Genomic DNA, 25,292 nt, shown 5'->3' with positions numbered 1-25,292 from the left:
GTCAGTTCTTGTATCGAGTCTTCTAATTCAGCCCTTCGTTTGTCACAACTTGGATTTCTGCATTTTCATCAAGAGTTTAGTTGCAGCATCTAGTACCATTAATAGCTGCAGCAATTCTAAGTCTGTTTGAACATGGAACTATCATCTGGTTGAACAGAAAATAGATGCTTGTCAGCATGCAGTGAAAATTGCAGCCTATATCTCTACAATTACTGTGTACTCATACCGTATTTAGTTGCTTTTGAGATTGTTATTTCCTTTTCAAAACAACAATGGCAGCCATTGGTTTGGGTCCTGTCATTACTACAGGTAATTGTGGAAGTGATCCCACATATTTACAATTCTGATATACAGAATTTGAATGCAAACTAAATGCAACTGCAGTTCCTCCACCATTCTTCAAATCTCTGTCATGGCAACTGTACTTTGCACAGCATTTATTCAGGGTTCTCAGGTTTCTTACTGTGTGTGAACACACTTTCCAGCAGATTATACTTCTCTGACACTTGCTGGAAAGTTAATGAGATGATATTGTATACAATCGCCTGCCTCTTGGGAGGCACCTATCATATGACATGTTTCAAGGCAATGAGCAAATCATTGATTTCTCAATGTTTAGTGAACTTGCTGATGTCCGACAGTGTCATGGGAGAGCTTCTGTTGACTTTGGTAAAAGTGGGCCTGTCCTTGCCTCTGCGAGGTGTTATTTGGTGGCTGCAAAACACTGTTCATAAAAAGGCATGATTCAAGTTTCAACAGAGCCCACAGTTTTAACTTTTCACTAATAATCAAATATGTTGCTTAATTTTAAGCTCACAATTTTCCTATAATGTACTTTAATTACTTTGCACTACTCTAAACATTTGGTTCCAAAAATATACCCCAGATTACTTGGTAGCCAATGTCAGTTGTTTCCTTTTACTGCTGGATGTTCAGGAAATTTATGGTACCACTCATGAGGCCACTTCTGAAGTGATAAGTATTGTATAAAAACCAGCACATAAAAGGCAAATATTCTTACCTGTAACAATTAATTTCAAATAAACTATTTCACACTTTGAATCTTGCTAGCTTCAAGAGCATTTCTCATAAAAATGAAATCACTGTTTTTCATGCACTTGAACTGCACCTTTGTAAATATTTCACTTGACCCCGACAACCTCTTTGGTGTTTTTATCTGGTTTCAACAAACTGTGTCTCCTAATATGTTGAAATATCAATAAGGTGAAATAATTTGTGACTGACTGCTCATACAAAGGAAAATGGTTCAAATGGCTCAGAGCACTATGGAAATTAACATCTGAGATCATCAGTCCCCTGGAACTTAGAACTACTTAAACCTAACTAACCTAAGGACATCACACACATCTATGCCCGAGGCAGGATTCGAACCTACGACCGTAGCAGTCGCGCGGTTCCAGACTGTAGCGCCTAGAACCACTCGGCCACTCCGGTCGGCAATAAAAAGGCAGGAAGTGTTGTTATGCTACGAGTGTCATCTTTAAAGAAAGAACCGATTTGTAATGGGGTAGGAAAAACTTTATTTATAAATGTAAATTGTTTCACAAACTACAATATGCACTTTTTTTTAACTTTTCAACATAGTCACCATGAATGTTTAAACATTTGTCACGTCGTCGGACCAGCTTTTGGATCCCAGCATCAAAGAACTCTGCCACCTGACTGTTAAACCAGTTAGTAACAGTTTCTTTCAACATCTCATCATTTTCCTAGCACTTTTCACCAAGAAATTACTTCAGTTTCGGAAACAGATGAAAGTCCGACGGTGCTAAGTCAGGGCTGTGTGATGGATGATCTAGTAATTCCCAATGAAACTTGTCCAGTTGCATCTTTGTTCTTCCTGCAATGTGAGGTGGTGCATTGTTGTGAAGCAGAACGACGCTGCTAGAAAGCAGTCCCCACTGGCGATTTTGAAAGGCGCCTAAGCTTTAATAATGGTTCACAGTACGTCTCAGCATTTATTGTCAATCTTCTTGGCAAAAAGTCTAAAAGAATAATGCCTTTCCAGTCCCAAAAAACCATGGCCATGATTTTCCGTGTTGAAAGTCTTGTTTGAATTTTTGTGGTTTCGTCGGGGGGTTTGAATGATGCCACTCATTGGATTGATGTTTATTCTCTGAAGTGTAGCCCACAATCCACATTTCACACGGTTACAATGTGACTCAACAACTCATCCCCATCCTTGTGATAGTGTTCCAAAAAGAAGGTGCCATTCGCTTTGTTTTGTGTCCTCTGTCAACATATTTGGCAACTGTCTTGCACAAATTTTTTGTTGTGAAGTTCGTCAGTAACAATGTGAAAAACTACTGATCTCGGAACTTGCGGAAATTTCTGATACAGATCATCAATAGTGAAACGCCTGTCTTGGCGAACTGCCTCCTCAACTTTTGTGTGTCAAGTCTTCATTCATGACGCTAGGCTGCCCAGAACATTCACCATCATGAACATTTGTCCTTTTATTAAACAGCCTACACCATTTATGCATATTTCCATCATTCATCAAACCTGCACCACAAACTTCAACAAGCTGCCAGTGAATTTCAGCAGGACGAACTTGTTTTGCATTTAAGAACCGAAAAACAAGCACACTTCACAACTGGTGAGATTAATGATTGACATGGTGACAAACAAAGCAATACAACCATACAATCAACCCCAGCAGAGAAGGTGAACATCATGGTGGGGTAGTGGGAGCCGGGTCCAGAGTGGACGACAGTGAACAGACCGTCATGTGACAGGACACGTAGATGCGATGCGCTTCAAAAATGACCCTCGAAGATACCACCATACTAAAATTTATGGTAAAGAGCAGTAAGAGAAGGAACTTTCCAAACTTTATTTACTTCTACAATTAGTCACCAGTGTCAAAGGGAATACTAAATTAGCTGCTTTCAAAATACATTAAACAGCAAACACTTACATGGGTATGGGCATGTGCTTGGAAACATTCCACGTGGGAAAAAATATATCACAAAACAAAGATGATGTGACTTACCAAACGAAAGTGCTGGCAGGTCGATAGACACACAAACATACACACAAAATTCAAGCTTTCACAACAAACGGTTGCTTCATCAGAAAAGAGGGAAGGAGAGGGAAAGACGAAAGGATGTGGGTTTTAAGGGAGAGGGTAAGGAGTCATTCCAATCCCGGGAGCGGAAAGACTTACCTTAGGGGGAAAAAAGGACAGGTATACACTCGCACACACCCTCATATCCATCCACACATACACAGACACAAGCAGACATTTGTAAAGGCAAAGAGTTTGGGCAGAGATGTCAGTCGAGGTGGAAGTGGAAGGGCAAAGATATTGTTAAATGACAGGTGAGGTATGAGTGGCGGCAACTTGAAATTAGCAGAGATTGAGGCCTGGTGGATAACGGGAAGAGAGGATATATTGAAGTGCAAGTTCCCATCTCCGGAGTTCGGATAGGTTGGTGTTAGTGGGAAGTATCCAGATAACCCGGATGGTGTAACACTGTGCCAAGATGTGCTGGCCGTGCACCAAGACATGTTTAGCCACAGGGTGATCCTCATTACCAACAAACACTGTCTGCTTGTGTCCATTCATGCGAATGGACAGTTTGTTGCTGGTCATTCCCACATAGAAAGCTTCACAGTGTAGGCAGATCACTTGGTAAATCACGTGGGTGCTTTCACACGTGGCTCTGCCTTTGATCGTGTACACCTTCCGGGTTACAGGACTGGAGTACGTAGTGGTGGAAGGGTGCATGGGACAGGTTTTACACCGGGGGCGGTTACAAGGGTAGGAGGCAGAGGGTAGGGAAGGTGTTTGGGGATTTCATAGGGATGAGCTAAGAGGTTACGAAGGTTAGGTGGACGGCGGAAAGACACTCTTGGTGAAGTGGGGAGGATTTCATGAAGGATGGATCTCATTTCAGGGCAGGATTTGAGGAAGTCGTATCCCTGCTGGAGAGCCACATTCAGAGTCTGATCCAGTCCCGGAAAGTATCCTGTCACAAGTGGGGCACTTTTGTGGTTCTTCTGTGGGAGGTTCTGGGTTTGAGGGGATGAGGAAGTGGCTCTGGTTCTTTGCTTCTGTACCAGGTCGGGAGGGTAGTTGCAGGATGCGAAAGCTGTTTTCAGGTTGTTGGTGTAATGGTTCAGGGATTCCGGACTGGAGCAGATTCGTTTGCCTTGAAGACCTAGGCTGTAGGGAAGGGACGTTTGATATGGAATGAGTGGCAGCTGTCATAATGGAGGTACTGTTGCTTGTTGGTGGGTTTGATGAGGATGTACATGTGAAGCTGGCCATTGGACAGATGGAGGTCAACGTCAAGGAAAGTGGCATGGGATATGGAGTAGGACCAGGTGAATCTAATCTGGTGCATGTCTATTTTAGCTCGAAAATCCTGCTCTGAAATGAGATCCATCCTTCATGAAATCCTTCCCACTCCACCAATAGTGTCTTTCCGCCGTCCACCTAACCTTCGTAACCTCTTAGCTCATCCCTATGAAATCCCCAAACACCTTCCCTATCCTCTGGCTCCTACCCTTGTAACCGCCCCCGGTATAAAACCTGCCCCATGCACCATCCCACCACCACCTACTCCAGTCCTGTAACCCGGAAGGTGTACACGATCAAAGGCAGAACCACGTGTGAAAGCACCCACCTGATTTACCAAGTGATCTGCCTACACTGTGAAGCTTTCTATGTGGGAATGACCAGCAACAAACTGTCCATTCGCATGAATGGACACAGGCAGACAGTGTTTGTTGGTAATGAGGATCACCCTGTGGCTAAACATGCCTTGGTGCACAGCCAGCACATCTTGGCACAGTGTTACACCGTCCGGGTTATCTGGATACTTCCCACTAACACCAACCTGTCAGAACTCCAGAGATGGGAACTTGCCCTTCAGTATATCCTCTCTTCCCGTTACCCACCAGCCCTCAACCTCCGCTAATTTCAAGTTGCCACTGCTCGTACCTCACCTGTCATTCAACAACATCTTTGCCTCTGTACTTCCTCCTCGACTGACATCTCTGCCCAAACTCTTTGCCTTTACAAATGTCTGCTTGTGTCTGTGTATGTGGGGATGCATACGTGTGTATGTGCAAGTATTTAAAGACCCACTTCCTTTCGTCTTCCCCTCTCCTTCCCTCTTTCCTGATGAGGCAACAGTTTGTTGCGAAAGCTTGAATTTTGTGTGTATGTTTGTGTGTCTATCGACCTGCCAGCGCTTTCGTTCGGTAAGTCACCTCATCTTTGTTTTTATATATAATTTTTCCCACGTGGAATGGATTTTTTTTATATTGATCCATTCCTGAAGGTAGTTTCCTTTTCCCTTTGTGCGCCTGTCATCAACTCCATCCATACTCCCGCTATTCGGGGAGTGGGCTCCATTACTTTGAAATTATCTACATATATTAAGTTTTTACTTACCTAAACTAATAATACATCTGTAACACTGTCATGCCTGTCTGCTTGTCTGAACAAGATTCTCCAAAACTACTAGATGAATTTTCATGTGGTTTTCATAGCCAAGTTAAGCAGAGCTTGTGGCAGGCTTTATTTCATCAAAATTGGTCACAGTAAAAACATGTCACAACCGAAAGTTTTATTCATACTATTATTAAAAATGCGAAAGTAATTCTGTCTGTTGTCTTTTCACAATTAACCTGCTCAATCAATTTTGAAGAAATTTGGTATGGAAATAACGTGAACCTTGAGGAAGAACATGAGGAACTTTAGAAAGCGTTTAATACAAGGCACTTATTGATTTGAAGAAAATTACATGAATTAGGGAAAAGACATTTACTCTTTGAAATAGCTATTTACTATTTGACTTTTGATCTTTATTGTATTTATGAAAACACTTTTATTGGCTGATATATGCTACATGACATGATTCGAAGTAATGAATATAATGCTTATGCACTCTTCAATGTGTTTTCCTATACTTCCACACTGTGTGTTACATAATCTCTATATATGAAAGGGAATGTCCTGACTGAAGGACACCTCATTGCCCAGCCCAAACCACTATGGACAGAAACTTTAAATTTGGAGGGTGGGTTAATCTTACACTGTCTGCTTCATTTAAGAAGGGTAAGAAAAGGTTTTTTAAAGATATGTCACTATTACGGCAACTTTGAAGCTAAAACAGAGAATACTGGTACAGTATTTCGTTTCTCAATCACAAATAAGAAATACTTGTCTCACCATTTTTGGAAATTCAACCCCTAAAGAGGTGAAACATGTGAGAAAGTTTTTTAAAAAATAATAAATCATTATTCAAAAACTACAAAGCATTTTTAAAGCTACATCTATGAAAATTGATATTTGACTTCTCAGCTAGAAAAATACGTGTTTCAACATTTTTGAAAATCCATCGCATAAGGCAGTGAAATAGGGGACGAAAAGTTATGAAAATATTTTATTATGAAAGCAGAATCAGGTTTTGGTCAGAAGTACGAAGTCTGTTCAAAAGATTCTGAAAAATTCGTAATTTCATGCCAATGGAGTGAGAGCGAAATGCGGTTGGCATCCCTGCACACACCTGTGTTTAATCTGTAATTGCCAGAAATTTCATTGTTGTATGTCAGTTAGTTATTGTTCACTGCTGCACTGAGTAGAACATGGTGTCACACAGACTACAAATTTTGAAATGACAGAGTTAAAGGAGCAACGCATCTGCATTAAATTTTGCATAAAACTCAAGAAAACGTTTACAAAGACACACCAAATGATGCGGGAAGACTATGGTGATGAGCACTCAAGCCACACTCTGTGTTGCGAGTGGTTTACACAGTTTAAAAATGGCCAGACAAAAGTTGAAGATGATCCTCGTTCAGGACGCCCTTCGATGTCTACTGACAACATTCATGCAGGAACGTCAATGAAATTGTGCCTGTCGATCGAAGACTGACTGTCCGAGAGATTGCACAAGAATGTAAAATTTCAGTTGGATAATTTCATTAATCCTAACACAGCATCTCAGAATGCATTGTGTTGCAGCCAAGTTCATCCCACAGTTCATGAGTCAAGACCAGAAAGACCTTCGCCTCACCATCTGTGAAGATGCTTCTGGATTGCACAAATGAGAACAAGATGTTTCTTAAGAGAATCATAAATGGTGATGAGACGTGGGTCTAAGGTTATGATATTGAGACCAAGGTTCAGTCTTCACAATGGGTCAGGAAAGGTTTTTCAAGAACAAAAAAAGTTCATCAGGACAGGTGAAATGTCAAAGCCATGCTCATACTTTTCTTTGACTTGAAGGAATTAGTTCATCATACATTCAAGCCACAGGGACGTACTGTTAATCGATGGTAGTATCAGGACATGTTGTGGTGCCCGAGAGAAAATATGAGAAGGAAACAGCCTGAATTGTGGTGTGAGAATTCATGGCTCTTGCATCATGATAATGCAATCACACATCCATCCTTGTCGGTGAGTGACTAACAGACAAAAAACTAAATCACTGGGCTGCCTCATCCTCCATACTCTCCAGACCAGGCTCCTGCAGACTTGTCTTTCATTTCCAAAATTGAAAACTTTGTTGAAAGGACAAAGATTTACAACAATAGATGAGATAAAAGAATATTCACAGGCAGCACTTCGTGTGATCCAGCAAGAAACGTACCAAGAATGCTTCCGGAAGTGGAAACGGTGTTGGGACTAGTGTATAAAATTTGGAGGGGAGTATTTTGAAGGAGACCATGCACCATAAAAACTAAAGGTAGAAAATTTTTTGGACAAAGTTCCAGAATTTTTTGATCAGACATTGTATATTCGGAAAAGACCTTGCCTCTGTGGCCTAAAATAGTGTGAAAAGTTTAAGTGTTGCAATTTGTGAACTAAACCAAAGAAAGCTATTTAACCATCACCATGATGAACTGGCTTTGCCAGAACTGCATAGAAAAAGTGAAAGAGCTTTAATACACTCATTTTTCAGTACACCTAATATATGTTTATAAAATTATTTTTGTTGTAATTGCTATGCAAACTTATCATTACTGATGGAAGAACGTACAAGAATATACATTTAAGCTGATATAATTCAGTACTGGGTGTAAGAGCGGCACTAATAACTACAGAACAACTTATCTGATTTCTCTCTTTCCTTTTTTAACTTGCTATATTAAATTAAATTAAATCCGTTCAAACACTTTAATTACGCTAAGACTGGCAGCTATGTAAAGGGTCACTAACTCTTTTATAGTGCGTAGATTTACACGTGAGCAGTGGGCATAACTACATACAAATTCCGTCAAAGAAAAACAAAAACAAAAATCTGTGGAGGCCACAGTCGACCTGAGTGGAACAGTGGGCACATATTTAGTGTACGAGGATACTTCAATCTCACAATGCTTACATGCATGCTACTGCCCATGCCCCTCTGTATGCACTGCCCAGTAGCAATGCTACACATGTCCATCCTGCGCTGGGACACCTCGGGAGGTGGGAGAGCAGGCCACACATCACGAGCTACGCTTACCCAAAAGGGCACACACACGAGGGCAGCTTTTGTTATTGCACGTACAGTAACTCACTTCCTCACCATCATTCATCAACAGAACTACTGATAAGTGAGCACAGTTGGGGGTAACAGCTAGTTTTTACAATACAATTTTTCATTGTTTGACAACTCTATGAATCTGAAGTGACTGGCAGGTTCTTGAACTTCTAATATCGCCAAAATAGCTACATTAGTGTACTAAAGTCATCCTAATATAACATTAATCCAGAAGAATTCTACTTCATTTACCTTATGGAATGTTATAACAGGTTTTGGATGAATGCGTATGATGGTGAGGCAGCTACGATAACCTTGTAGTAAGGCCGCGAAAGTACGCATGAACACGGCACGGAGTTGTTTGTCAAGCAATGCTGGAGGGGCAGGAGTACGGGGGGAGGGTGGTGGGAAAGCAAGGTCAGCTGCTGATAGTTCTGGCTGCAAAATGAGTCCCAGCGCTTCAGTTGTCTGGCTCAGTAGTGGCTCTGGTAACAATGGCAATGAAACACCATCAGGTACCAAAATAGAGCCTCCATCTAAATCTGCCACAATCACATCCATCTGTAAGAGAGAGAACACATACACATGATTAATTAGAGAACACATACACATGATTAATTTCCCATGTAAACTCCTTTGACAATAGCAGTGGCTTACCATTATATACATAAACAGACATCAAACAACTACAAACATTTTTACAGCAACAGATATCACTCAATACTATCCCATCCACACAAGGAACACACTACACTATTATTTATCCTGATGAGAAACATTTGAAAATTTATATAAATTACTCAGTCACAGTTTACAATACTCTAATAAAGCTTAGAGCCCCCCCCCCCCCCCACTCCCCTTGGACAGATAAAGGAACTTCCAGTTTCAAGAACTAGTGACTGTCATCTTTTATTGGCATGTGTGGCTGATGTTAGCTTGGAGACACCTTTAGTGCTATTTTGAGACATGTAGGCTACATGCCTGCACTCGGTTTTTTCCTCCAGTCTACACAAAACAACATTTATATATTACTATACTGCACATGTACTCATCATAGTCATCCACATGACACAGAAACACCACCAGGATTTCATAATAGATTGGACGAAGGCAATAACAACCCACCTTCATTGGGGCAATGCCCAGGAAAGTACGAGTAATGCGAGATTTCTGAAGCTGCTTCTGCCACTCATTTCCAAAGTACAGGACTTACTCTGACTCATTTATAATCACAATGAACAAATTTTTGAGTGAAAACTGTATAATGTTAATGAAAAATGCATGGGCAAGAAGCTGACTGACTACATATTATTGTCTACCACGTGCAAAAGTTAGGTGCAGCCAGTGTAAGGATGGGGATTGGTGCATTCAAGAAACTTACAACTTCGTAAATATTGTTTTTCTTTAATTTATCTTTAACCGTAATCTGATTCAAGAAATCCTCTTGTTTTTAAATGTTCTGCTGCTCAGTGTTGCTGACATGAAGAAGCCCCAGGAAACCGATTGCACTTTACTATTACAGAGAAAGACGCGTTTACTGTAAACTGCTTATGCAACAATACAGATGTACTGCAGAGGGGGGGGGGGGGGGGGGGGGGGGTGTTAGAGAACGAATGCAGTAAAGTTTCCTGTCCTATCTACTGCATCCTGTCACTTGCAGTATTTATACATTAATATAAAAAAATAAAAAAACGTTTTTTCTGTGCAATCAAACACAGCACAATACTTCACCTTTATAACAAAAAAACCTTCACTGGAGACACAACAACAAATAAAAATTAACCTTTGCTCATCAATCTGACTACAATCAATACCCATAAGTCTGCTGAATGAGATGTAGGCTTCAACATAATGTCATCGTATGTTACCTATCTCGTCTCTGGACTAAAGTAAAAATATTCTTTTTAAAAAAAGATCAAACAGTTTCAACACAATATTTATTAACTGTCAGGATCAGAAGTATAAGTCTCTGGTTAGTGCCAATTTTGGTTTATTTAACAAATCATTTTCAGATGGTTCCTAGTGAAACAAAGAATGACTATGGAGTTCCCTTAGAACCATTGTATTTTGGAAAAAAGAAGAACTAGTGCAGTGAGACAAGATTTTTATTTTATTTATCTTGCACATGACACACTCAGAAAATCAAGTAAATGTGACACATTCTGCGTGGGAAACAAAACAATGCATTATTCTGGAACTTTCACTGTAAAAGAAATAGTTCTACAGGTACTGTGAAGTAAAAGTTCATTCAAACAAACCAGTAGCTGAAAGATATGATGCATTGTCATCATAAATTTTCATGTATGTGCACCATGTGCACCACAATATAGTTTCCAGAATAATGAAACAGCTCGCACACAGCAGACATCACTTTTAACAAACCACAACATAATGTAACAAACATAAAACAAAAAATAAAATCGCTTGAAAAAGAGAAGTATTTTCAGAAATGTGTTGTGCACTAGACATTGTAAACAAAATCTTGGCAGCCATAGAAACTATTTTGACATTAAAAAGCAAACATTTCCACCTTCAGTTGCCTATCGAAGTGCTGAACTGCGAAATCCTGATTGTCGTTAATAAACGAAGAAAACTTACTGTTCAACAGAAGCTTGGGGATTACTCACGAAATTAAACTCCCAGCATAGCAAAGAAATATGGTTTGATATTGTCTACTACATATTTTACACTGAAAAATAATTACACTTCTCTGAAGATGTGCAATCATCCTAAAAATATAGTTCCTAGGAATGAGAACAAACATCGCTATAGGAAAAAAATTTATTGAAAGAGAAAGCGTGACAAATCCTGCTGATGTTCAGGATTGAAGTAATGAGTGCATAAAAGATCTGACTAGATCAGTGCAATCAAAGAATGTGAGGATGTGGAAAATTAGGAGAACATTAACTTGTCACTGTGACGTTCCTCTTATTTTGGACAACATTTTATTTGCTGATTTTAACATTATATTGGGCCACTGCAGTTAACAGGAATAAATCTCTTTCTGGGGAAGCAATGTGAAAGGCTACAGCTACAGCTAAGAAGCAGCTCCCATCTTCAAAACACAGGTAACAAATCTGGCCACACCATATGGTACTGAAGTATGCCAGTGGTGTCAGGAACTACGAGTAAGCCATGAGGGTGGGTCCAAATTGACAAGTCTGAATGACGGGGTCCACAAATAATTAGGCACAAAACTAAGAAATTTCTTTATCAAATATTGTTAGTGTCCACTTCTGGTATATTACATGTTAGGGAGAGTCTACGTGTCACTGAAGCTTTGCTACTACAGTCCCAATATATAGTGAATTATTTGCATCAGGAAATGTATGTATGATTATTATTCTGCAAACAACTTGCAAATTATTCATTCTCAATAGTTAAAGATTTCTGTTGCATGCCAATCTCTTCAGTTGGCATTAGGACACAATCAATACCTGTTCTCTGTATCGCCAATGTTCTCCATTTTTCCGTATTTAAGTTTATATAATGGGATCCCAGAATTTATTTAACACAGATCAACCACATGCATTTCCATTTATAGCCACAGGGCCGGCTGTTTACACCTCTGTATGATCAAATGAGCTACAAGAACTGTTTCACGCAACTACGTCAGCAAGAGCAAGCCACAGAATAGGTAGGAAGTCATTCTAAGTGTTTATTCACTAAGCTGATCCAGGGTAGGGTAAATTTTTGCAGTCTCAAGTGGGAAGGGTTGGGTTGATTTGAGGGGAAGAGACCAAACTACAAGGTCATCGGTCTAATTGGATAGGGAAGGATGGGGAAGGAAGTCAGCCGTGCCCTTTCAGAAGAACCATCCTAGCATTTGCCTGAGGCGATTTAGGGAAATCACAGAAAACCTAAATCAGGATGACCAGACGCAGGATTGAACCGTTGTCCTCCCAAATGCGAGACTAGTGTGCTAACCACTGCGCCACTTCACTCGATCAAGTGGAAAGAAATGACCAGTTGTATTGTAGGTCACCTACATCACACTCTAGCGATTCACAGTTAGACTGAGAAACAGTTGTGAATGTTTAGTATCATGAGGGAGAACTAGCACCACAACCAATACTAGGATATGAAACCAGAAACATTAACAGTCTGAATGAAACTGGTGTCTTTTGACTTCTTACTTCCATTGAAAATGTGCTCAGTTGGGGAGAAATATGTGAGAATGGCTAAAGGGCATAAATAAAAACTGACAACACTGTTCCATACCTGCGTCTGCATACATACTCCATAAGCCACCATAAGGTGTGTCCCACTACCAGTAACTTCCCTTCATGTTCCACTCATAAATAGAGCAAGGGGGAAAATGACTGTATCCCTCTATGAGAGCCTTAATTTTTCCTGTCTTACCTTTGTGATCCTTAAGTGAGGCATATGTTGTGTGCAATAGAATCGTTCTGCAGTCAGCTTCAAATACCAGTTCTCCTAACTTTCAATACAGTGTTTCTTGAAAAGAGTGTCTCCCCTCCAGGGATTTCCATTCGAGTTTCCTAAACATCTCTGTAATACTTCTTTACTTTTCTGTTGTTCGAACCTACTTTTAACAAATCTAGCAGCACACCTCTGAAATGCTTCAATGTCTTTCTTTAATTTGACCTGATGTGGGTCCCAAACACTCTAGCAGTATTTAAGAATAGGCTGCACTAGTGTCCTATATGCTGTCTCTTTTACACATAAACCACACTTTCCCAAAAATTCTTCCAATAAACTGAAACTGACCATTTGCCTACCCTACCACAATTCTCACTTGCTCATTCCATTTCATGTTGCTCTGCAACCCTTCTGCCCAGATATTTACACAACGTAACTGTGTCAAGCAGGGAACTATTAATGCTGTATCTTAACATCAGGGGTTTGTTTTCCTACCCATCCACATTAACTTACATTTTTCTACATTTAGAGCTAGTTTCCACCAACTAGAAATTTCATCTAAGGCATCTTTTATCCTCCTACAGTCACTCAAGTTTGACACCTTTCCATACACCATGTTTTGGAAACAGAGCCAGAGTCACTCTTTGGTGTGACATCACATGTGCTGGACTGCTGATGAAATTGCTCGTCAATATTTCATAAAGTTTTAGTCTTCAGCTAATTATTTTAAAGTTAATATTTGCTGTAAAAGTAACTAATTAGTGGATTTTCATTAATCTCGGTCTTTCTTCCTGTGTTCTTGATGCCAGTGATCTGTTATTTGTGAAAGTGCTTATGTCGTTTGTCCAAGCCTCACATCTCAGTAGTGTGTTTACTTTTTGCAGAGTGCAGTTGCAGTTGTAGTGGTTATAAAGCTCCTTTTAATATGTCTGCTTGTGTCTGTATATGTGCGGTGGATATGTGTGTGTGCGCGCGCGCGAGTGTATACCGGTCCTTTTTTCCCCTAAGGTAAGTCTTTCCGCTCCCGGGATTGGAATGACTCCTTACCCTCTCCTTTAAAACCCACATCCTTTCATCTTTCCCTCTCCTTCCCTCTTTCCTGACGAAGCAACCGTTGGTTGCGAAAGCTAGAATTTTGTGTGTATATTTGTGTTTGTTTGTGTGCCTATCGACGTGCCAGCGCTTTCGTTTGGTAAGTCACATCATCTTTGTTTTTAGATATAAGTACTGACAAAGTTATATATGCACTGTTATCCAGTTATGAAATTTAATAGTTTTCAGTGGTGTTTCGTGTTGTTTGTGGCGAAATAATGTTTTAATAAACTTTTGGAAACATTTTCTCACTATGTTTTTTTAGAGTTTTCTGTGCATTCAAGTAGTTTAGTAAATTTCATGCTTTAGTTTTCAGTTAACATTTCTAATTGCTGCTAGTGAAATATTTCAGTAAAATTTTCATTCAGTGTTCTAATTTCGTTGAGTGTTCCAGTGGCCGCTTGAATTTTTGGTTTTAGCTAATACTTTTGTGAAGTTTTGTTGGTATTGGTATTATCTGTTGTGTAGTAGTATTAATACAAGTAGTTGCTTTCTTAGCAGACATAATTTCGAGACCGCTATTGTTAGTTCTATAAATAGTTCAACTGGAGTAATTGAACTTAGGTAACATACACATATAGTTATTTTCAGTAACTGTAAAATTTTACCATGAGCAAGAAGTGTGGGCTCTGTCATAGGTTTGTGAGTAATGCGTTACGGTGTGGGATTTGTTCGAAGTATTTTCATTGGGGGGAATGCAGTGGGGAAGCCAGTGGGCATTCTAGCGAGATCCTCTCCTGGGAATGCAGACTCTGTAGTAGAAATAAGTTGATAGAGGAGCAGGAGTGTAAGATCTGTGCCCTTCAGGTGCAGTTACAATGTGCAAAGGAGGAACTAGATAGGTTGAGAAAGGTGAAGGGTGGTGGGGAATGGGAACTGGCAGTTGGCAAGAAGGCAGCTAAGAGGAAGAGGTGTTCAGGCAGTTATACTTTGTGTGTATGCAATAGATTTGACCAACTGTCAGAGATGGGTGGAGAGGAGCCTCTTGTAGCTGTAGATGTAGGGAATATGCAGCAGTCATCAGAAGTTAGGAGGCCTAGGTCAGTTGCAAAGTCTAACAGAAAGAAGAAGGTTCTGCCACTAGGTAATTCGCATGGTAGAGGTTTGTGCCAGCAGTTGCAGGAAGTGTTGGGGAGTGAGTACCAGTTCACAAGCATTGTGAAGGCTAGTACAGGGTTGACTTAGGTGCCTGACAGCATAGGGGAGTTATGTAGGAATTTTACGAAGGAGGATCAGGTAGTGATAGTGGGTGGAGTAGGGAACAGTCTTGATAGGGGCGGGTAATATGATTTAGGTGTTGACCTGGTAAAGATAGCTACCCAAACTGGTGGCACTAATGTGCATTTCATGGAACTGTTTCAGCATCATGATCGACCTCATCTTAATGTGACTGTTAGGTGCATTAACATGAGGCTGGAGGGGGCACTGATGGCAGAGGGCATGGGTCACATTTCAGTGGTGCCAGTTGGGTCTATCAGTAGATCGGGTTTCACCTCAATAGGTATCGGAAGGGGAGGCTGGCGAAGCTTACAGGTGACAGGTGACAGTGTAGTGGGTCATGGTGGGACCAATCAAGGAAAAATTCCTGTAGTAGTTGGTGTTAGAGCTGCACCTTTTTTAGATTGAAGTCAGCTGATAGGTATGCCTGCTTAAAGGAAGTCCCTCTAACTAAAAGCTCACCTTCAGAGGATGTCATGTTTCCAAGCAGAGAAGGAATTAGCATATTTCATCGAAATATAAGTGGTATTGGAGATAAAGTTAGTGAACTGCTTATAGATGTTGACTCTGAAATTATTGGTATATCGGAGCACCAATTAAATAATTTGACAATTCAGAGGCTTCCTTTACCAGGATACAGATTACGTGGCTGTTTTCCAAGGAGTTCCTTGCAGGGTGGGGGATTGGCTATGTATGTAAAAAACAGTATTCCATCAGAGTCCACAGACGTATCACGGCACTGGATTGAACAGATATTTGAATGTTGTGAAGGGGCCGTTGAATTTAGTAAAAGTAAACTTCTAATTGTTGTTGTTTATAACTCTCTGACTCTGCCTTCAGAGCATTTCTGTTCAAGCTAGTGAGGATTCTTGATTCACTTTGTAGAAAGTACCAGAAATTAGTTATATGTAGTGACTTCAATATAAATTTAGTATATGATGGTGCACAAAAAAGGATGTTGGTAGACCTCCTAAATTCATATGATCTGAGGCACACTGTGTTTTTTCCAACTAAGGTGCAGGGAAACAGTAGCACAGCCATAGACAATATTTTTATTCACTCCTCATTACTACAGGGGCATTCTGTTAGTAAAAAGGTGAATGGCCTTTCAGACCATGATGCACAAATTTTAACACTAAAAGGCTTTTGTACTCAAATGTCACATATAATTCCAAAACTATATAGGAAAGTTAATCCAACAGCAACAGAGAGTTTTTTATACCTTGTCAAGGAACAAGAGTGGCAGAATGTTTATAGTGCCGATAACATAAATGATAGATATAATGCTTTCCTTAACACTTTTCTCACACTCTTTGAGAGTTGCTTTCCATTAGAATGTTCTAATTAGGGTACTAGCAGCAATAGGCAGCCCGGGTGGCTGACTCGTGGGATACGGATATCATGTAGAACAAAGTGGGAATTATATCAAAATGTTAGAAGTAGTCACAATCAAGCTACAGTAGCCCATTACAAACAGTATTGTAAGGTGCTTAAAAATGTTATTAGGAAGGCAAAGAATATGTGGCAAGCAAATAGAATAGCTAATTCACAGAATAAAATTAAAACCATATGGTAAGTTGCAAAGGAAGTGTGTGGTCAGCAGCACAAGGTCGACGATATAAAGTCAGTTTCTCAGTAAAAATATTTCTGTTACTGATAAATCAGACATATGTACAGTATTTAACTATCATTTTCTGAGCATTGCTGGTGAACTGAATAAAAATTTAGTTTCTACAGGGAATCATATAACTTTCTTGGCAAATGCCTTTCTGAGATTTATGTCTGCAATACTCCTCTGTGATACAGACAAGGGGGAGATTGAGTCAATAATTAAATCATTGAAGACTAAGGACCCTCATGGATATGGAGGAGTGCCTAGCAGAATATTAAAGTACTGTGCTGCACATGTTAGCCCTGAATTTATCCACATTTGTAATTTTTCCTTTGGGAATTGTCAGTTTTCTGAATGATTAAAGTACTCAGTAGTAAAGCCACTTTATAAAAAGGGAGAAAAGGATAATGTAGACAATTTTAGACCAATTTCTATGCAATCAGTGTTTGCTAAAGTTATTGAAAAGGCTGTGTATGTAAGGACGATTGATCATTTTTTATCACACAATTTGCTATCAAATTACAGTTCATCTTTAGATGTCGTTTAACTACTGAAAATGCTATATTCTCTTTTGTCTGAAGTACTGTATGGGTTAAACAAAAGGTTTCGAATGCTAGGCATATTTTTTTGATTTAAGTAAGGTGTTTGTTTGTGTTGATCACAAAATATTGCTCCCGAAGTTGGACCATTATGGAATACGGGGAGTAGCTCACAACTGGTTCACCTCTTACATTAGCAACAGACAGCAAAAGGTCATTATTCACAATGTTGAGAATGACAGTGGTTTGGGGTCTGAGTCAAATGGAGGTGCCCCACGGATTAGTGTTGGGGCCACTCCTGTTCCTTATTTGTATAAATGATATGCCCTCTAGTATTACGGGTAACTATTTCTGTTTGATGATGACACTAGCTTGATAGTAAAGGATGTTGTGTGCAACATTGGCCCAGTTTCAAATAGAGCAGTTCATGACCTAAGTTCATGGCTTGTAGAAAATAAACTAACACTAAATCACAGCAAAACTCGGTTTTAACAGTTTCTAACACACAACTCAATAAAACCTGACATTTTAATTTCACAGAATTGGCATACAATTAGTGAAACTGAACAGTTCAAATTTCTAAGTGTTCAGATAGATAGTAAACTGTCGTGGAAAGTCCGCGATCAGGATCTTGTTCAAAGGCTTAATGCAGCCACTTTTACTATCTGAATGGTCTCTGAAGTGAATCATCGTTCAACACGAAAATTAGTCTACTTTGCTTATTTTGATTCACTTATGTCGTATGGTATTATATTTAGGGTTAATCCTTCCCATTCTAAAAGGATATTTTTGGTTCAGATACAGGTGGTCCGGGCAATAAGTGGTGTAAGTTCATGAACCTCTTGTCGACCCCTGTTCACGAGTCTGGATATTTTGACATTGACCTGTCAATATACACTCCTGGAAATTGAAATAAGAACACCGTGAATTTATTGTCCCAGGAAGGGGAAACTTTATTGACACATTCCTGGGGTCAGATACATCACATGATCACACTGACAGAACCACAGGCACATAGACACAGGCAACAGAGCATGCACAATGTCGGCACTAGTACAGTGTATATCCACCTTTCGCAGCAATGCAGGCTGCTATTCTCCCATGGAGACGATCGTAGAGATGCTGGATGTAGTCCTGTGGAACGGCTTGCCATGCCATTTCCACCTGGCGCCTCAGTTGGACCAGCGTTCGTGCTGGACGTGCAGACCGCGTGAGACGACGCTTCATCCAGTCCCAAACATGCTCAATGGGGGACAGATCCGGAGATCTTGCTGGCCAGGGTAGTTGACTTACACCTTCTAGAGCACGTTGGATGGCACGGGATACATGCGGACGTGCATTGTCCTGTTGGAACAGCAAGTTCCCTTGCCGGTCTAGGAATGGTAGAACGATGGGTTCGATGACGGTTTGGATGTACCGTGCACTATTCAGTGTCCCCTCGACGATCACCAGTGGTGTACGGCCAGTGTAGGAGATCGCTCCCCACACCATGATGCCGGGTGTTGGCCCTGTGTGCCTCGGTCGTATGCAGTCCTGATTGTGGCGCTCACCTGCACGGCGCCAAACACGCATACGACCATCATTGGCACCAAGGCAGAAGCGACTCTCATCGCTGAAGACGACACGTCTCCATTCGTCCCTCCATTCACGCCTGTCGCGACACCACTGGAGGCGGGCTGCACGATGTTGGGGCGTGAGCGGAAGACGGCCTAACGGTGTGCGGGACCATAGCCCAGCTTCATGGAGACGGTTGCGAATGGTCCTCGCCGATACCCCAGGAGCAACAGTGTCCCTAATTTGCTGGGAAGTGGCGGTGCGGTCCCCTACGGCACTGCGTAGGATCCTACGGTGTTGGCGTGCATCCGTGCGTCGCTGCGGTCCGGTCCCAGGTCGACGGGCACGTGCACCTTCCGCCGACCACTGGCGACAACATCGATGTACTGTGGAGACCTCACGCCCCACGTGTTGAGCAATTCGGCGGTACGTCCACCCGGCCTCCCGCATGCCCACTATACGCCCTCACTCAAAGTCCGTCAACTGCACATACGGTTCACGTCCACGCTGTCGCAGCATGCTACCAGTGTTAAAGACTGCGATGGAGCTCCGTATGCCACGGCAAACTGGCTGACACTGACGGCGGCGGTGCACAAATGCTGCGCAGCTAGCGCCATTCGACGGCCAACACCGCGGTTCCTGGTGTGTCCGCTGTGCCGTGCGTGTGATCATTGCTTGTACAGCCCTCTCGCAGTGTCCGGAGCAAGTATGGTGGGTCTGACACACCGGTGTCAATGTGTTCTTTTTTCCATTTCCAGGAGTGTATATACTCCTTACTGTCATTTCTTGTGAACAATATTAGCTTATTTCCAAGAATAAGCATCTTTCACTCACTTAATACTCTGCAGAAATCAAACCTGCATTTGGATCAGACTTCCTTAACTCTTGTGCAGAAAGGTGTGCAGTATACTGCTGCATCCATTTTCAACAAGCTACTGCTCAAATTCAAAAATCTTAACAGTAATCCACACGCTTTCAAATCTAAACTGAAGAGTTTCCTCATGGGTCACTCCTCCTATTCTGTCGAGGAGTTTCTTGAAAAATTACGCTGATTCTTGTTGCAGTGTTGATTGATTTTACTTAAACTTACGGATTGACTTTCTGCGGGCTCATAAACATTTTATTTTTATCTGTTCTTTTATATTGTAATTTCATGTACTGACATGTTCCAGGACATTGGAGCTTTGCTCCTCTATTTGGTACTATGGAATTTGACACGTAAATAAAATAAATAAATCAATACAATAAAGGACAGCAGACTGCTGCCCGCACTGTCCATCAGATCACTTATGTATACAGAAAGTAAGAGAGGTCCTACCACATGTCCCTGGGGCTCTGTTGATGATCCCCTTGTCTCTGGTGAACACTCACTGTTGAAGACAACATACTCGGCTCTATTACTTAAGAAGTTTTCGAGCCACTCATCTATCTGTGAACCTATTCCATATGCTCTCATCTCCATCAATAGTCTGCAGTGAGGCACTGTGTCAAATGCTTTCTGAAAATCTAGAAATATGGAATCTCTCTGTTGGCCTTCAACCTTAGTTTGCTGTAATCATGTGTGAGAAGGGCAAGCTGAGTGCTGCACGAGTGATGCTTTCGAAAACCATACTGATTCATGGACATGAGCTTCTCTGTCTCAAGAAAATTTATTATATTCAATACATTCAAGGATTTTGCAGCAAACCGATGTTAGGGATACTGGTCTCTGGCTTTGTGGGTCCATTCTTTTACCCTTCTTATATACAAGAGTCACCTGTGTGTTTTCTCAATCGCTTGGAGCTTTGCGCTGGGCAAGAGATTTGGGATATATGCAAGCCATGCTGTAGAGTACTCTTTGTAAAACTTAATTCAGATCCCATCCAGACCTGATGGCTTAATTTGTTTTCAATTATTTCAGTTGTTCCTCTATGCCAGGTATGCTTATTACTATGTCATCCATACAGGAGACAAACGAGGGCATGCTTATAAGATTTTCCTGGGATAACAATTTCTTAACCGCAAAATTTAAAACTTTGGCTCTGTTTTACTAGCTTCAACTGTGATGTCAAACTGGCTGCCGAGTGACTGGATGAATGCCTTACATCCGCTTAGCGATTTTATGCAGGACCACAAATTTCTCAGGTTCTCTGCCACATCTTTTGCTAAGGTATAACAGTTTGGTAATTATATGCTTCACACATATATCTTTTCATAGATGCATGACTCTCTACTAACTTTTCCCTGTAGTCATTTGGGCATTCTCTCAAACATTGGTGGGTCTTTTGCATGTTTAATCTACTTACTAGCCACAAAGTTCTCCAGACCACGATTTACAAACTGTTTAAACTTCACCCGGTAATTTCTTTATGCACATCTTACTAGAAGTAAGTGATGTCAGTTCACTGTCTAATTGAGACGTTAATAACTGCTTATCTTTCTAGCAAAAACACTCTTCTAGCCTTTTTGACTGACTTCACAATAGAAATCTGCCAAGGATAGTCCTTCTACTTATGGCATGTATCTATCGGTTAGAAAAATGCACCAATGATGACTGATATCAGTCGAAATCGATTTGCAAGAAGATAAATAAATTGTTTCCTCAACTGGTTGCTACATTCTTTATAAAAACTTATGAACATGGTGAATTAAACCAAAAACTGTGAGGTAATGGTGAGAAGCGTAGAACTCTAACACATGTGCGTGTGTGCGTCGCGTGCTTCCTTCTCTCAATGAGAGAAACAGACATGAAAAAATTAGTTTTCTTCCCCAGATGACATTACCAGCTTGTAAGAAGCTGGCTCAATGAAATTCTGTACACTGTGTAAAATTTAAAATTAAAAGAAAGCTCAGGCTTTACAGTTTTGCTTCACGTGTTCTATCATCACTGCGCCAATCTTAACAATCTACAGCATGTGGTCCAAAGTATATACAAAGAAGTGTCGGTAGCTGTTGCAAGTGTACTGTGTCACATGTGAACACAAGTGTGTTTAAAATGTGCTGTCGCAAAATCCTTGTTCTATTTCCATGTGATATCTTTGCCATAGCACATGATCCATATGAAAAGTATATTTTTAACACTTCACAAAATGCTTTCACCCCTATCTGCACTCTCATTGTTGAAGGGTCACTCCCCCTCTCCACAAAACTAGAAGGCAAGCTCATTTTATGTATGTTAGTATGGTTTAGTAGCTGTACTGACTGTTTTGGGTGACGTAACAAGTTGTCACACGGTAAAAGCTCACTACGCAGAAATGACCATGTTTCCTTGATTCTGATCGAGCATGTTCCGCAACACTAAATGTTTGCATTTAAAAGGCTGATGATCAATATTATTGCTGAATACAGTACATTGAAAATACATGCAAAAAGATGGCACAAGGAAAGATGGAGGCTGGACCACTTTGTCACGCACTGGCTCAGTCCGGCACACTTCATGTCAACTGCCCTGTTTTTCCATTGCTGTCACAAACTAACAGTAGTTATATCATAATTATATGATGAGGCTAGACACTGCAAGTTGTGTTGACAATGCCGGTTGTGGATTACATCAGCATTTCCTCTCTTCGCAACAGCCAAAAGTATTCCCTTACCTCTTCCAAAAACTGCAATGTGGACCATCTGTATTTTGTGCCACTTATGACTCATTCAGTTACATCAAATGTCAATAGGAAGAAAATGGGATGAAGTCATGTGAGACTGAGTAATAATGCAGCAGCGAGGTAAATCTTACTAGGAGGTAGTATAAAAATCAGGGAATTTTTAGCATTGGAGTCACGAGTTCTTTTACAGGGACTACAAATTTATAGATAGAATCATGAAAAACGTAAAATTGGAGAACGTAAAATTGAAGTTCCACTATACTGACACTGTTGATAAGGTCTGACCAGTTTGTGGCTGCAACGTCTAACATATATCCATTGTGTGTGAGCTGCTGACCTGGTTGCTCAAGTCAATTTTCAGAAAACCTTTTTCAAAGTTCTTTGCAAACCTTACTATTTGTACCCCTCACCCTGCAATGAACCCATAGATGACCCAGTCAACACACGACAGGCTGAAGTTGGTTGTAACTAGTAATGTATGATCTGAGTATTTACACATTATTGACTCTAGATGTTCTTTAATAGTCAGAGTGGAATCAGGTGATTGGTAAAAAACATTAAAAAATTAACTTGGTTTCACCTCGATCTGTTATATGCAACCAGCTAACTTCACTGTCACACTCAACTTTGACCTCAAGAGAGAATATTTTTGCTAACTGCAATGAACACTCCCCCCTCCTACAGCATCTAATCTGTCTTTCTAATATACTCGCTGAATATCTCAGAGCTTTCTACTTAGGATTTCAGCCAGGTCTCAGCTCCAAGATAATTTGAGCACAAGAACTTTCCTGGAATACAGAATATTTGGTAACTTTGTTACGAAACTTCGACAATTTACTGACAAAGTTTGACAATTGAAGTGTCCTTACAGAGCACAGTCCGACTTTCCTATCACACATTGACAGGCGAGTGTTCATGCAAGTACCTCAAAAACTACTGGCTAACCTAAAAAATTGCCATGAGCACTACCTAAGTACTCTGCTATCCGAGCAGCTGCTTCCTTTGTGTAGTGCTCTCATGACCTATCAAGGGGAGTCCTGTGAATCGCCACCCTATAAAGAAGGTCTAGAAGTCTGCACCCAAGGCTGTCATAGGTTTGGCAAAGCCTTTGATTGAGACCCTTCCACTTGGCTCCAAACCTAAGGACCCCAATCAGTTCTGGGCACAATGCTGCAAATTGCAAGCTCAGCTTGTATCCTAAGTACGAGACCAGCAGTCTTCACCACCTCCGCCAGCCACCTGCACTAACTGAGGATGGCCTCAGAAACCAAGCAACAGGCTTCACTGATGCTGACATAAGCCACAGCTTGCAGACAACTGGACCCTGCACACTCTATAGTCACAGGCAAGGCTGCCTCCACATCTCAGGTGAGAGCCCCTGGCAGACACACCAATTGTACACTGGCTTTCCTTCCAGACCTGAACATTTTCTTCAAGTGGCTACATAATGCGTCCAATGTTGGAGCTCCCAATAACTAACAAACTCCTGCACACATGTGCTTGATCAGAGCATGCTGAAGAAACAGTCAGCTGTTCACTCACAGGGTGAACAGGGAAGTTGTTATTGATAAAAATGGAAAGTTGTTTCCACTAATCACTGGGAAGCTGAATACCAGGCATCTTACAAACACTAAAAAAGTTACCTTACACTTTGGACTTTAACAGCAATGCATGGCTGACTTTAGAAATCTTTACAATGTTACTTAAAAGTTTGTGTGGCAAAACTTGAGTACAGGAATAAACCCAGAATAATTGTTGAGCAGAAATCAATTTCAGACCCCGATAGAAAGGAAGTAATGACAATGAACAATTTATGAGATACACACACATCTGTTTCTGCCTGGAATGCTCTTTGTGGCACGTCTTCAGTTACTGTAGAAGAACGGAAATTCATCATATACATTTTAGTCAATGAGGTCCCGTCAACAACAAAGTCCTTAGAGAGGAGCAACTGAGACATATCAAACCTGTCTCTTGTGACAATATCCAGACTTTCACACTAAAACAGTGAGTGAGTGATGTAGAGATCTTGTGAAGTAACAATATGAAATGAGATGCTAGTGGTAGTGGTACGAACAATTAGAAAGACAAGGCTCTACCCACAACCAGTTTTGCTTTACACTCAGGAGTTTCTGGAGTTCACTCCATTCTTGGGAACATCAACCAGTTGGAGTGACAATTCCTGTAAGTATGTTATGCTGGAAGGTAGAAGTCAAATGTTCTTAGTAAAAATAAGGACCCGATTTGAGGAGTTCCCTTAGCACCACTAATATCTTTATCCTGTGTCATTAGCTGAACAGAACACCTATGCAATAAGAATGTTTTCTTCTTTCTGGATGCTCCCTTTAAATCAAGACACCAGTTGCTGATTTTATATGCAACTTAAAAGTGAAAACCTAAGCTACACTTTAGTTTCCAGCATATTATAACCTTGTGACTATAGAATGCTTGTATGATCTAAGAAGGGTCTTAATGCAGATTCTAGGTTTCTCGTTTAGTGTAACTGAGCTAAAATCATACTTAAGGAAACCCCTCATAATAATAATAAAAAATAGATTAATTAAGAAAGAGGTTTAATGGTATGTACTTCTTTAAATGTGTACTGGAGTTGAATTACAAGTAAGTCTAGGATCTTTGTGGCCAAAACTGTGACAAAAAACTGTGCAATGTTTTGGTGAAAAATGTTCTAAAAAGGTGCCAATTCCAGATACAAAAATTTATTAAGAGCTATATACATTAGTCATTAAATCACAAATCTCCTGAAATAATTCAATCTAGCATTGAAAAATCTAGCAAAACCTAACTGAAC

At 40.6% G+C, this 25,292-nt stretch overlaps 1 protein-coding gene across 2 annotated transcripts in view; it reads right to left on the bottom strand.

Moving 5' to 3' along the window:
* LOC124804707 (myotubularin-related protein 13) overlaps positions 1–25,292 on the bottom strand; it is a 216,491-nt gene that overhangs the window by 149,573 nt on the left and 41,626 nt on the right. For both annotated transcript variants that reach the window (XM_047264966.1, XM_047264967.1), the window contains exon 7: positions 8,757–9,065. In XM_047264966.1, coding sequence (XP_047120922.1) covers positions 8,757–9,065 — 309 coding nt within the window. The remainder of the gene's footprint in view (positions 1–8,756; positions 9,066–25,292) is intronic.

Source organism: Schistocerca piceifrons, chromosome 7 (assembly GCF_021461385.2).
Source record: "Schistocerca piceifrons isolate TAMUIC-IGC-003096 chromosome 7, iqSchPice1.1, whole genome shotgun sequence".
NCBI lineage: Eukaryota > Metazoa > Arthropoda > Insecta > Orthoptera > Acrididae > Schistocerca > Schistocerca piceifrons.
The sequence above is the reverse complement of the archived record's forward strand: the minus strand, read 5'-3'. Positions and strand labels throughout refer to the sequence as shown.